Here is a 14,699-nt window from a genome sequence, read left to right on the forward strand (position 1 = left end):
ACTATAGTGAAACTAACAAAGAAAAAAAATCACAGATTGTTATCTGTTATCATAGTTTGAAGAGGAAGGGTGTTCATTTTTTTTCTCCCAGTAAAATAATCGAGTAAAAATTCAATGTGTGTTTTGCAATATTTTCAAGGCTTTTTGTTCAAACATCCCAAATAAATCCAATGAAACAATATTCTTTTCCAAATGGATAACATGGTGTGTAAGAATAACATTCGTTTTCACTCATATCCGATGAAAGCGAACTCTAGCGGACTAACAGCAACTTTGTTTCGAATGAAAAAAAACAAAATGAAAGAAATGAGAGTGAAAAAAAATCCAAAATAAATGAAAATTTTCGCGCCGTTTCAGAATTCCCATTTGGTTTACATTATGGAACCATATATATAATATACACAGATTAAACACATTTTTATTTCGTTTGTTCAATTCAATGTTGTTGTTGTTGTTTTTTTTTCTTCACAAACCTAAAATGAAAAAAAAAATATAGTTTATTTTCGTAAATTTTTCATTTTGGTGTATATACAACGATTTCGTTTATGATTCTGAACAACAACAACAACAACAATGAAATTGGGGCCAAAATTTCTGAATTTTTTCTTTTCATTTTCTATTGGCCATCACCATTTTCTATTGGCCATCGAATTGTTCGAATCGTTTTTGATGTTCCGTTTTATCATGAAAATTCAGTCTTCATCTTTTTTTCCAGCAGTTTATTTGGTAGCCACAAAGATTCATCCTTAAATAAATAATAATCCCACCATGTCTATCTATCTGTATGTATGATGTGTAAAATAATAAAATAATAATCTAAATTTTATTTTACAATTTTTTCACACTCCCTCTCATCTTCATCTTTTTTTTCGGCGCCTAATATCCGACGAAACGACGATAGAAAAGAAATGAAATTTTCAGTTCCGAAATGAAATGAAAAACATTAGAAAATGGTTTGAAAAAAAATTGATAATATTACCAGCGGGCTTGAATTTCATTTTTTTCACCAAAAAATATTTATTCTTCGAGTTTTGTTCAATCATTTCTTATTTCAAATAAAATTTGGTCAGTAGGAAAAAAAGAAGAAACAACCAACCAAAAGCATGATTGTTTCAACAAATTTTATTATCCTGTGAGAACAAAAAATGATTCTTAATGATAATCATCAGGAATTTGACATTCATATGATGATAACTTTCTGACGATAAAAAAAATATTTATTCATTTCAAATTTTTAAAATTTCCCAAAACTAACGATGATCAGCCCCCGAAAATAAACAATCATCAAACTTTGATGCAATAATCATTCATGTGTGTGTTTTATCGTACCGTTGTTCATTTGTTCAGTAAATGTTTTTCTGTTTGTTTGTCTATATGTTTAAAACAAACAAACAAAACAAAAACGAAAACATATAATCATCGACTGACTGGGAATATTCTTTTTTTTTCTGCTGTCGTCATTTTTATATAATGACGGTACGACGATTCTATAGGATTCTCTCTTGGTAAATCAACAACAACAACAACAACAAAAACACATTTGGAACCATCAACATCAATTATAATAACAATGAATAATTTTTTAAAACATTTTGAAAACTTATTTCCAGCATCTTTTTTTTCATAAACGTAGACCTTATTATTATTTAGATTTTGCCAAAAAAAAAAAAACAGTGAATGAAATGAAATATACTAAATGTAATGAGGGGAAGGAAATTTTTGTTTTTGCAAAAAAAAAGTTTTGAAAAAAATATCTCAAAAAAATGAAAAACTTTAATGTTTTTTTTTGTTGAAAATACATAAATGATGTTTCCAGCCATATATTGCGATAGGTTCATCGTTTCAAGTCAATTTTTTTTAACTTTTCAAGTTTGTTTTTTTTTTGTTGCTTTCTCGAGTCCAGTTCCGATATATTATTCACGCCGTTTTTTTCTGTTTTTGTTTGAAACAAAACCGGACAAGGGCAACAAACATTATTTGATAAAAAAAATGGTGAAAAATTTCAGATGAAAATAATGTGCAATTTCCCTTTTTTCTCTCGAATGAAATTAAATAATCAGAATAAACTTTACTTTGAACAACCAACAACAAACACAATGGAATATTGATGCAGAAGAATAACCAGAATTCAACCCGGTCACAAACCAAAAAAAATGTTTGGACTTTTTCACATGAAAATTCTATTGATGTTTTTTTTTAGTTATTCTTCACCACGTTTTCAATTGCAAATAAAACTATTTTTGTTTCAACAAAAGCAAATTGTTGTTGTTGTTGTTAGCCCTATAGTCTATTTGTTTTCAACAACAACAACAACAACAATAAAAATGAAATGAAAAAAAAAATTTTATATTTGAACAAGTGATACACAAATGATGATGAATATGCTGTTTTTCTTGTTGAGAATTTTTAGTTGTTGTTTTTTTTTATATTCTTGTTGTATTCAGCAATGCAGAAAAAACATTGATCGATGTAAAATTCTTCTGGTAAGATGATGATGATGATGTTGATGATTCGATAATTAGAGTGTAATGTTATGGTCACTTCAAACAAAATGATTATCATCATTGTTTGCTTTTTTGGACCATTATTCATAACATCATCATAGTTATCACATAAAGTCAATTTGTTCACTGTGTTTTCATCATCGTCATAATGATAATAATGATCTTTGTCGATCCATAATAAGTATGTGTATGTGTGTGTGTTTGAATAAAATCAAGATTCTTGATGATTTTCAACAATGAATGAATGAATGAATGTCGAGTATGTTTTGGTACAATTGGCTATTTCCTTCAGTCAGAAACAAAAAACATACATAGTTGCTATACAAAGATTATATCAACAGAAAAACAAACGGATTTCTTTTTCTGTTTCACACAAGTAGAAAACATGGCCTTTTTTTCCTATTCATTTTTATCTTGATGAAAAAAAACAAAATTTTCTGTTCCAGTTAATGAAATGCCTAATGACAATGATGATGATGATGATTCTATCTTGATTCTTTTTGTTGTTGTTGTTGTTGTTCCATTTTCTTTTTCTGTTTCTTTTTCATGACTGATGATGATGATGAGTTTTTTCACAACAACCTAATCTACACGATTTGTTGTTGTTGTTGTTGTTGTGTAATTATTTTTAAATGATAATTATTAAACAGAAAAAAACAAAAATAAAAATGTTTAAATGACCTGTTCGTTGCTATTCTAACAATAATAATTTGTCGCCTTTTTTTTGGTTTGTTTTACCTGCATTATGAAATCAATGGAATACACAAAACAAATGCAAATTCATTGTCAAATTGTTTGTTCGATGTATCCATTATTATCTCTATTATGCGCCAAATCGGTAAAGAAGAAAGAAATTTTCTGCTCATTATTCATTCATTTCATTTACGATGTAATCTTTTTATATTACATACACAAGATACATATGCAAAAATTAGATAGATACAATAGATAGTTAGATAGATAGATAATCCATCTTTAATTAAAAGTAAACATCAGTTTTTGGGTAATCATTATCTTCATTATCATATAGATAAACAAAAGAAAAAAGTGATTGACATAATACTTGATTGATGAAATTTCAGAAAAATTTATTCAACAAAAACAACATCAGAAAATGCATCAGATCAGAAGTAGAAAAGAAAAGAAAATCTTTTTCGTTTTTTCTTGTGAATAACAAATCATTATCATTTGAATATTCAATAATGAAATGAATATAATTTCCATTCAGCTGGATTTTGTTTTGTATACTATCAAACGAAACTGACTAACTAAATTCAAGTTGATCATATGTGTCATTCATGATGAATTTATTCATATTTTTTTTCACCCATTTCTCCCCAAAAGTTTATTTCTTTTGGTTTCTTAATGGATCAAACCCAAACCGAACATGAATACATGATATCGGTAACCATGTGTCTCATTCCAGAAACAAAAAAAAACATTATTATTATGTTTCATCAAAGATATTAAAAAAAACAACATATAATTAATATCAAATTAGAGAAATACTAAACCACAGAATTAGTAACAAAAGAAAGAATACTCATCATTGTCATGTGACATGGATGAAACCAACAACACCCCGTTTTGTTTTTATTTCCAACTGATGATGATATCGTTGAAACAGAATAGAATGAAACAACAAACAGCCACCTGGTTTCAGGAATAATTCAAATTTACCGTTTTTTTTTTTTTTTCTCTCTCTCTCTCTCTCTCTCTCTCTCTCTCTCTCTCTCTCTCTCTCTCTCTCTCTCTCTCTCTCTCTCTCTCTCTCCGGAAAAGAAAAACGATTTCACTTATATAATAATAATAACTATTGAAATGATAATGATGATGATAATTTTCATGGTTTTTCCCGTATTTGAAACGGTAAATTTATATATTCATGAGAATATAATTCATTCACAGTTATTTATCTATAATTTTATCATACTTTTTTTTGGGGGAATCCTATTCTATACAAATGGATAATCATTATGATTATTATTATGATTAGTTCCTGGATCAATCAATCCATTACAGTTTTTTTTTGGTTTAAAACGAAAATCATTTACATTGAACCGATTGAACGTATCCTTTTTACACAGAATGAGAATATTTTTTTCACCCTTTTTTCCGATAATCAAATGTCAATATCTAAATAATCTATTTTTTCTTTCCCCTCCACATATTACCTTTTTCTCAATCAATCTCCATTTAGATTGCCATTTTATCGACAATAATGTGATGTACAGAAATTCTCATCAAAATCATCAACAACATCAACAACAACAACATAATCATCGAATAAGATCCATCTCAAATTATCTTACATCAAATATTATTTCATCAAATTCTTTATTGTATAATAATAAATATTCTGCCTCTTTTCCATCATCATCATCATCGTCCATAGTAACGGCATTATCCTCATCATCATCATCATCATCAACAACAACATCAACAAAAACAATTGATGATATTGTTGATATTAGTAATAGTGGTGGTGGTGGCGTTGTTGGTGGTGGTAGTAAAGATGCACCAGAATTTATAAGCCAACTATCAAATCAAACAATTGCATTAGGTCGTGATGTTGTATTTGAATGTACAGTCGATCATTTAGGTTCTTATAAGGTTTGTTCATTACATTATTTATTTATTTTTATTTTCATTTCTTTTTTTTTGAAATTTAAAATTTTTTATTTTTATTTCCCAAAGAAAACCAAACAAATTCATTCAATTTCTTTCGTATTTCTTCTTCTTCTTCATCATCATCATCTCATTATTTATTTTAGTTTATTTCTTTTCAAGAAAATTCTTTCCTTAGAATTTTATCCAATTCATTTTCATTGGTTGGAAATTTTTTTTGTTTTTTGTTTTTGTTTTTTTTTTTGATTCCATTTCCATTAAAATTTTGTTTTAAAATTTATTTTTTTAACTAGAAAAACATACATCTAACATCATATGAAAATGTTCGAGACTTTTCCAAAGTTTCTCTCTCTCTCTCTCTCACACTATTCTCACACTTACACAAACACACATTAATTGACGTTGGACTTTTATTTATTCAAATTTTATTTTCTTCAACTCTTTCTCCCTCTCTCTCTCTCTCTCTCTTCCTTAAATGTCTCGACCAAACAAAATGCTGCTACTGTAATGACAACAACAACAACAACAAAATAATGATTCTCTAGAATATCATTAATTCATTACTTTCAAAACAGTAAACAAGTCTGCAGAAAAAAGTGGGTGATGGAGAAATCATATTCGTCATTCATTCATTTTTTTTCACTTCGAACCGTTTTTTGATTTCATAAAATTCAATAATTTTTTTCAGAAAAATTCTCTATGACCAAAGTTAGAGTTGTCATATTTAATTTGAAATTTGAAATGAGATAATCTTGTTTCGCAGTGTTTGTTTGCTAAGCAGTTTTCATTTTCTTTTCTTTTTTTTCATACATTCAGGGATGAATTATTTCGTATTCGAAACACATTGCCAGATAAAAACGAGGAAATCTCAATAAAAAACTTGTGTCAAGAGAAAAAACTTTATTAAAAAAACAAAAAACCCAAAAATATTAAAATGAAGAGTTTTTTTATTTTATTTGCATCGATAATGATTGATACATTTGGCATCACCAAAAGAATGAATAATTTATCATCAAAATTTTCTGCAAATTCATCTTCCTGCGAATACACTTGAATGAATGATGAATTTTCTTATGAATTTTCAATGATGAATTATATAGTGAGAGAGAGAGATTCCCGTTTGGTTGATCCGTTCGAGAGTAAAGTAAAACGAAAAACGAATCCCTTTACGGTTTTTTTTGTTGGTTGACCAAAAAAATATTATAATTTTATTCCAAAAGAAATGGATCAGTTTCAAGATGATGTCAAATCTACGTTTGTCTATTTGCTGTGTTTACATTTGCATAATGTTTATTTATTCAATGTAAAATCCTGGTAAAAAAAAGCAAAACGAAATTCTTCTTTTTTTCTGGTTTATTTTCTTTTCGTCCATAGCTATTATATTGATAGATCGAAAAGAAAGAAAGGAGATTAGATTAGATTAGGTAAAAATTTTTGTCAACCGCGATATAATTTTTTTTTTTGTCAGGTTATTTGTCAGTGAAGATATTTTTTCTATCATTCAACCAGAATCATCTTGGCCTATTCCATTTTATTCAACATACAAAATGTCCAACAACAACAACAACAACAAAAATTCAAATTGAATTTGAAACATTCTGTTCGTGTATTTGTGGGTACATGTGCATTTGGTTCATTAATTTCATTTAATAAACTTTTTTTTTTTCCTGATTTTTGGATAGTTCATAGCTGTTTTTTTTTCTGTGGTGATAAAATAGAAGCTACCAATGCATTTTAGATTAATTGAGTTTGCCGTTTTGTTTTGGTTGTTGTTCGGATGGTTTGATTTGTTAGTTAAACACTGGTTATTGATAATTTAATTTTCAATCATCAAACATAATTACCAGAAAAACTAATGCTACCTACTGAAGAAACCCTTTTTTCCATTTCATTTATGTCTGATTTTCAAATTGACCAAGGTTTTTTTTACATTGTTTAAAATTTGTTTCTCCTATTTTTTCGTATGTAGATTGCCTGGCTCAAAATCGAAGCATTTGATGATGATGATGATGATAATGCGGATGGCGGTAAAAAAATTGAACCAGAATTAATTTCCATTCAAACACAATTGATAACAAAAGATCAACGTTTTCGTTTAGCAAATAATAATAAAAAACAATGGTTCCTTCATATTAAACAGGTAAAATCGACCGATAAAGGTATGAGAAAATATTATTTATTAAAAACAAATGAAAAAAACTGGATTTTTCTTTTGAAAATTCAATTCAGGATGGTATATGTGCCAGATAAATACCGAACCACTTATAAGTCAAGCTGCCTTTCTTGATATTCTCAGTAAGTGAATATTTTCTGTTTTGTTTTATTTAGTTCCATTAATTGAATGATTCTTTCCTGATTTTAATAAGTTGCTCCTACCATCGATTATAATGCAACCAGTTCGGATATTAGTGTTGATGAAAGACATCGTCTTTCAATACGTTGTCATGCAAATGGTCATCCAATACCAACAATTGTTTGGCGTCGTGAAGATAATAAAGATATTAACCTTGGTCTTTATGGTGGTAAACGATATTCGGGTAATTTAATCTGTTTTTATGCATGCTTTCGCTTATGGTTGAATTTCATTCATTTCATTTGAACAAATCAATTAACAATCTATTTTTCTTTTTATAATGTTCTTTTTTTTTGAAAAACAAATCATCATCAATCGTAATTTTCCTTGCTGTTGTTGTTATTTAGCGAAAAAAGTTGAAGGCGAATTTCTTAACATTACTCAAGTAACAAGAGGTTTGTTTAAATACAGAATACGTTATTTGTTTTTACTGAAATACAAATTGATCATTGGTCGAATTATTTAATTAACCAAAACCAAAAAAATCTTTTCTTTTTTCTTTTCCACAGATGATATGGGTGCATATCTTTGTATAGCATCCAATTCAGTGCCTCCAAGTGTAAGCAAAAGGATTATTGTACATGTTAATTGTAAGTGATTATATTGGAAAATTGAAGAATTTTTGCTTTTTGTTGCATTTGGTGTACAAAATGATGAGCAAATGAAAATGCATTTATTTCATCAAATAAATTAATAGTTTTATATTACAAAATCTCAATATTCTTCAATGAGATGATAACATTTTTCACATTGAATTGAATTGATTTTTATGAATTCTTCATTCAACAAACACACGTTGTGATAATTAACAAAAGATAGTAGAATTCTAAATTACAAATCTTTTGTGCTGAATCAGACATTTTTCTTATGCAATGAATTTTCTATTCATTCATTCGAATGAAAATTGAACAGAGAAAAAAAAACTGAGAAGAAACATTCTTCAACTCATTTGAATGTGATAAAAATCTTTTTGCATGATGATGATGATTGGTATCTTGGTAAAAAAAAAGAAAGAATTTTGGCATTCATTCGACATAAACAAAGAATTTCAAGATTCTTCTTGTTGAAAAAAAAAGAATTTCACCGAAATCAATGTTTGAGTGTAGTGATGAACATCGATTAATATATATCGATTTAATCGATATTCGGTTCACGGTTCATGTTCGATATGATGATATATGTTTAGAGATAATTTCATCAAAATGTTGTCATAAACCAACGTGAGGAAGTTTTTTTGGCTTTGTTTCAAGCTTGTGGAGATTTTTTTTCAACATTAAATTTAATCAACATTTGTTTTTCTCATTTATACTGATGATTATCAAAAAGGTTGTACTTTTTATCAATCGATCTATCGATTGAATTGAATTGAATTTCCTGGCAGGATATCAATTTTTTTTCCTATTGAAAAATTATCACTACTGTTTCAAGTACAATATTTATATTTTTATCGTGTTTGAATCGGAAAAAAAAATATTCAATTTATAAATTCAATTGAATTTTTTTTTCTTGGATATTTGACAATCCGAAAATATTGCTTGCCATTGATTTAATTTTCTTTTTGTTTTGTTTTTTTATAGTTCGACCAAAAATCAAAGTATCCAATCAATTGGTTGGATCAACAATCGGTAGTGATGTACAATTGGAATGTCGTTGTGAAGCATCACCACAACCTATTACATCATGGATTCGTTATGATGGACAAGTTATACCAAAATCATTATCAAAATATAAAATGAATGAAGAACATGAATCATATCGTACGAAAATGAAATTACGGATATTCAATTTGGATGAAAAAGATTTTGGTAGCTATAAATGTGTTGCGAAAAATGTATTAGGTGAAAAAGAAGGTCTTGTACGATTATATGGTAAGCAAATGACATTAACACATTTTGTTATTGAAATCGCGTGTCTAAAAAAAATATTTTTCATTATCAAAAAACTTTTATCTTTATTTTTGTTTTTGTATGAAAAAAATAGAAATTGCACCACCATCAACACCATATATGTTATCATCATGGCCAACATATATCTATACATATCAAGGACGACAACAGAATCAATTGCAAAATTATCATCAATCAAATAATTTTACCAATAATAATAATAATATGATGGGTGATAAAAATTATGATTATAATGATTATCAACATCAACCATCATCATCATCATCATCTGCATCTTCATCTTCATCTTCGGGAATGACAATGATGGAAAAACCAATGATTGTTATTACAATCTTATGTTGTTTATTGCGGAAAATCCTTTATTATTAATTTCAACAACAAAATAATTATCGAAAACAATACATCACTGTAAATAAATTTGTCAACATCTTTGTACATAATAATAACAATAAACTTTTAAATTTGTAATTTGTAATTAATAAAAAGATTAATAATAAAACATACAAGTGATTTCAGTTATTTTCAGATTCAGAAAACAAACACACACACAATTCATTAATCAATTTTATTCATTTTGATAAGTTAAAAAAAAAGAAATTTCTTTGTTTATTTATTTGCTAAAATCTAATCAAATCAATCAATAATAAAATGTTAAATGTCGAAATGTAATTCAGTTCAATTGGATCGTTTAATTTTTCTTGTCGAATAATATTGATCAACAACTTTTTCATCCAAATCATAACGTTTAAAACATTTTTCAAATTTTTCAAGATTATCCGGTATATTTGCTTTATCTTTTTTACCATTCAATGATATTGGTAGATTTTCTTCATCCATATATTCCAATATTTGTTGTCGTTTAATGTAGCTTAATTTTTCACGAATTTTTTGTCCCATAAAACCGACAATTATTTTCATAATAGGATTCAATAACCATGGTAAATCGACTACAAAAAATTGTTTCAAACTGCCGGGATATAATTCAATGATACTTAATTTAAATTTAGTAAGATCCAAATTGATATTTGAAACACCAGCACCATTTGTATCCATTAATAAAATGAAACCATTTTCACCGGCCATACGATCAATACGTTCAAGATTATGTGCAACATATTGTCGATAAAGTAGTGTTAATTCTTTTAAATGATATTGATTACGAAATATTTCCAATTGTACATAACGTCCTTGTTTATCACGGCCAAGAAATTCAGTTGAATCATAAAATTCTAATGGAAAATATTGATCATTACGATCATGTATACCGAATTCATTTTTCCATTGTAATGATTTTTTCATCAATTCAAATGCTTGATTTTCATCATTATCAAATTCTTCAAGATAACGTTTTACTTGCCATTCTTCTGTTCGTACACGTTCAACATCAATCGGATGATATAATGATGGATTTTTATCCACTTCTTCATTAAAACGTGAACGTAATGATTCAATTGTTGCCATAATTGATTGATTAATTTGTAAAATTTGGTAGATTTTAAAACACGGAACAAAAATAAATAAATGAAAAATTTGTTTGTTTTGAATTTTGTGGTAGCCGGATGAAACAGTGTTGTTGTCGCAATTACTTTTGAAAATAAAATGAATGAAAATTTTCATTGAAATGATATTGTTTTTATATATGTAGTGTGACACACGCAAATAAACTTCAGTTCAATTTGTAAAAGATTAACATATTAATGATGACAGTTGAAAGTTATCTTGTTTTTTTCTGCGTTCACTCCCTTAGTAATTGCGTTTTTCTCGTTCGTTCTGTATATTCGTGGCCATTTTTTCCATTTTCATTAACATTTGATGATTAGCTGATTTGATAAAAAAAAATTGTTTTTAATCATGATTTTTCATCAATCAAGGCGAAAGTGATGAAAAAAAATTTCGATGAAAGAGAGAAAAATTGAATGAAAAAACACATTAACAACATGATCATTTTGATGTATTTTTAAATTAATTTAAAGTTTTTAATGTATTTTTGCTTAGGTATATTTGACAAATTTACACCGAAAAAAATGATTTGAATATTTAATCGATTATTTTGGGAGATTTTTATTTTGGGAAAATTTATGATTTTAATGATTTTAGTTTTGTGTTAATTTTATTTCTGGAAAAATTGAATTTCAACATGTACAATTTCGATTCAAAAACATTTTTTCCTGAAAACGGAAAAAAATTTCATTTTATTCTACAAAAAAAGACTAGACATATGGCTTGAATCTAAGAACAAAGTGGATGAAAACAATGAAAATTGAATAAAATATGAAATCGAAAAGGAAAACAAATTTTTGTTTAGTAATTTAGGAATCGATTCAACGAAATCAAATCATAATAATCCGATTTTGATTCTGGTTTTGCCCGTATTTTGATTGAAATTCGATGGGTAATTAATATGTTGATTATTATTATTATTATTATAATGATGATGATGACCAATGAAATGATTGAAATGAAATGAATTGCATTCGAAATATAATTGTATTCGATGATTATAAATCATATATTTATATTCGTATCGTTATTGTTGGTTAGAAACGATACCTGAATGCATAAGCAGATGCCATAAAAAGTATTGCAGCAATAAGATCCAATAATGCTGAAACATTATAATGATTATTACGTTTTTTTGATATTGCCAGTAATGTTTTTTCAAATTCATCTTTTTTTACAGTCATATTATCAAATAGTTGATTATTACGTTCATAATAACGACCAATTTTACATTCATGATTCCATGTTTGATATGATTGATATATTAATAATGTTGATAGTGCCAATAATGTAATAACAATCTATTATTTGAAAAAAAATTGAAAATTTCAGATCAACCAATATTGATTTTTAAAAAAACAACACTTACCAAATAGAAACTAAATTTTGAATGATATAAACGGCTAGCAATATTACAAAAACTTAATAAAAATATTAATATTCCGGATACAAATGCAACAGCTAAACTGATTTGTATTTCCATTGTTGCTACTTGTTTACATCCGCTTGTAAATAATGAAAAATATGATGCCAATAATAGAAGCTTTTTGTTTGTGAGAATACAAAGAAATGTATTTCGTTTCATTTACATAATTAAACAAGTTATAATGTGGGAATGTTTAAGGTGGTAAAAAGAAAACAGGAATATTATTGGTATAAATCCTTAATTTAATAAGATCGCTTACCGATGCCCAAAGGGTAAACACTCCATAATAGTTGACTGTTTTTTTACGATCATCATAGGTAGGCATTTTGTTGATATTTTGTCCAGAATTTGCTGACAATTTGATGTATAAAGAATGAAAACAAAAATTATGCAAAAGAAACAAATTGGCTTTCGAAAATATTCGATGAAATGGATAATAAAAAAAAACAAAAGAATCGGTTATGAAATAAATTTTTATCGTTATCAATTCAAAATTGAATAATTATGGTGAATGAACTTGTTTTTGATCAACAAAATAGAATGTATACACTATCGATGGATGGATGTTTGATTAACGAATGTCGAATCTACATAGACAAATCCAAATGAAATCCAAAAATTGTCTGTAATGTAGCCGCATCGTTGAACGATGTAAAATGATCATCAATTACTGTTACTTAGAATAATACTACTACTACTAATGAAATTGAAAAAATATAAAATTAAAAAAAAATCAGGTATTTTTAGCAACAATAGCTAAATAAAGGAAATTTTGAAAACGAAATGAAACTTGAAAATCAAACAAACAAACAAACAAACAGTGGCGGCAGTGGCCGGCCATAGCAAAATATTCACATTGACATTGATCAGTTTCATGACGACAATGAACGTTGTTGTTTGTTTGAAGTTTTATGCTATGAATGAAAATGTATCGTTTGTTTAATCGATAGGAAGAAGAAGGAGAAAAATCCAAAAGTGAAAGTGGTCAGGTGAGTTTAAATGATTTTTTGTTCAAGAAAAAAAATATGAAAAGAGAAATATGATGAGTAATAATAGTGCTATCATATAATTGATGCAATGTTGTTTTGTTTGGTCAAACATTTTTTTTAAAATCATTGCTATATATGAAAGTCCACGAACAAGGTTTTTCCTATTCGTTATTTTTTTTCACACACACAATGCTATTGATGGATCATGGTGCAGAATGAAGAAAGAAACGAAAGAAACGAAAAAAACATTGGCCATCAATGCAAATGTGTACGAGCGATGCCATTGTCAATTTTCTTTCATTTTTTTATTTAATGAATTTGATCTTGTCAATTTTTTTGTTTGTTTGTTTGTTTGTTTTCGTCTTTGTAGTCGTTTGAATTCGTGTTACATTCAATTACATTTATTACAATCTGGAACGAAATATATTATGAATAATAATAAAAAATGGAAAGTAAAGGAAAGACAATGAACAATGAAGGCTACCTGATTGAATATTATGACGGAAGAAATTGTTTTTTAGGAAGAGAACGAACGAAAGAGAAAGAGAATTTGACATTGTAATCTTCAAGGTTCAAAGGTTTTCTCTTTCTTTTTTTGTTTGTTTGTTTTGGTCATTCATGTAGATTCAAGAAAAATTCAATACAAATTGGATGTCAATGTTGATATTTTATTTTTGCTGTTGCTGTTGTTGAAACATTTGAAAAAAAGAAAAATCTAAATCTTTTCAGGATTTTGAACTTTTAAATGACAATGATAGTTATTTTTAGCGGTCAGTATATGATTCTAAACTAATTAGACTACTAATCAGATTCATACTTATAATAATAATAATCAAATGAAATAAATCGACATTGAATAAAAAGTTAAATTTCATTCTTTTGTTTTACAAACGTTTTTTTTATTTTCATTTGTTAGAAACGAAAAACAATATTTGGAGGATGAAAATAAATCTCATAATTAGACATAATGGATATAATAATTATCTTCATCATCTCTATTATTATCATCATTATCCTTAGACATAATAGCTTAAAGTTGCGAACGAAACGAAATTTCATTTTTTCTTGAAGAGTTTTTTTCCAAGATTTGAAAATTTTGAAAAAAATAAATTCAAACAAATCGCATACAACGCCATCCAATGATTAGAATCCAAAATGAGCTATCGATGATCGAAAACAATCGATTGTTTTGTGTGTGTGTGTTTTGTGTTTGCGGCATCCATAAAATAGATATTTACACCGTGTTCACTGTGTGAGTGTTGTATGTTGGTGTGTGCATGCATGGATTTCATTTTATTTTCTTCTATTTTGTGTGCATGAGTGGCAGATTTTTTTTTTCTCATCGCCCTGCATGCCAAGTGAGCATATTGTTGTTTTATTTTATTTTTTTCT

The 14,699-nt window shown here is 27.2% G+C and overlaps 3 protein-coding genes across 7 annotated transcripts in view; 1 reads left to right on the top strand and 2 right to left on the bottom strand.

Moving 5' to 3' along the window:
* The window catches only part of LOC113794442 (uncharacterized), a 31,954-nt gene extending 20,952 nt beyond the window's left edge, over positions 1-11,002 (top strand). Inside the window, exons 2-9 of the mRNA XM_075823955.1 lie at positions 4,705-5,117; positions 7,102-7,291; positions 7,362-7,427; positions 7,499-7,669; positions 7,833-7,880; positions 7,995-8,075; positions 9,063-9,353; positions 9,466-11,002. Coding sequence (XP_075680070.1) covers positions 4,705-5,117; positions 7,102-7,291; positions 7,362-7,427; positions 7,499-7,669; positions 7,833-7,880; positions 7,995-8,075; positions 9,063-9,353; positions 9,466-9,761 — 1,556 coding nt within the window. The 3' untranslated portion in view covers positions 9,762-11,002. The remainder of the gene's footprint in view (positions 1-4,704; positions 5,118-7,101; positions 7,292-7,361; positions 7,428-7,498; positions 7,670-7,832; positions 7,881-7,994; positions 8,076-9,062; positions 9,354-9,465) is intronic.
* Positions 9,944-11,020, bottom strand: LOC113794464 (motile sperm domain-containing protein 2-like). Its single transcript, XM_027344585.2, has one exon. It carries the CDS (start codon positions 11,007-11,009, stop codon positions 10,068-10,070), a length of 942 nt encoding a protein of 313 aa, XP_027200386.2. The 5' UTR covers positions 11,010-11,020; the 3' UTR covers positions 9,944-10,067.
* A 344-nt stretch (positions 11,021-11,364) lies between these two features.
* LOC113794475 (uncharacterized) lies at positions 11,365-14,672 on the bottom strand. Of its 5 annotated transcripts, none has more exons than XM_027344596.2 (5): positions 13,792-14,019; positions 13,174-13,718; positions 12,578-12,669; positions 12,262-12,435; positions 11,367-12,193 (listed from the first exon to the last, which is right to left on the bottom strand). In XM_027344596.2, exons 3-5 carry the CDS (start codon positions 12,641-12,643, stop codon positions 11,930-11,932), a joined length of 504 nt encoding a protein of 167 aa, XP_027200397.1. In that variant the 5' UTR covers positions 12,644-12,669; positions 13,174-13,718; positions 13,792-14,019; the 3' UTR covers positions 11,367-11,929. The 5 variants fall into 5 exon arrangements, with proteins under 5 accessions (XP_075680071.1, XP_027200397.1, XP_075680075.1 ...); XM_075823958.1 differs by having other exon boundaries at positions 11,368-12,193; positions 12,578-13,015; positions 13,792-14,012; XM_075823956.1 differs by lacking the exons at positions 13,174-13,718; positions 13,792-14,019 and adding an exon at positions 14,125-14,187 and having other exon boundaries at positions 11,365-12,193.
* Positions 14,673-14,699: the final 27 nt, after the last annotated feature.

Source organism: Dermatophagoides pteronyssinus, unplaced genomic scaffold (assembly GCF_027571235.1).
Source record: "Dermatophagoides pteronyssinus isolate colony J.1.1.1.1 unplaced genomic scaffold, Derpt_VIB-CSIC_2022.12 sq0042, whole genome shotgun sequence".
Taxonomy (NCBI): Eukaryota; Metazoa; Arthropoda; class Arachnida; order Sarcoptiformes; family Pyroglyphidae; genus Dermatophagoides; species Dermatophagoides pteronyssinus.

Bases quoted from the DNA above. Each gene is read 5' to 3' on its own strand.
- LOC113794475 (XM_075823956.1), bottom strand. From the start codon at position 14,182: ATGAAATTTAACTTTTTATTCAATGTCGATTTATTTCATTTGATTATT. The intron at 12,670-14,124 runs GTATGAATCTGA...TCAAATTGTCAG, and splicing joins TTTGATTATTATTATTATAA to CAAATTCTGGACAAAATATC. The intron at 12,436-12,577 runs GTAAGCGATCTT...ACAAACAAAAAG, and splicing joins TGTTTACCCTTTGGGCATCG to CTTCTATTATTGGCATCATA.
- LOC113794464 (XM_027344585.2), bottom strand. From the start codon at position 11,009: ATGAAAATTTTCATTCATTTTATTTTCAAAAGTAATTGCGACAACAAC.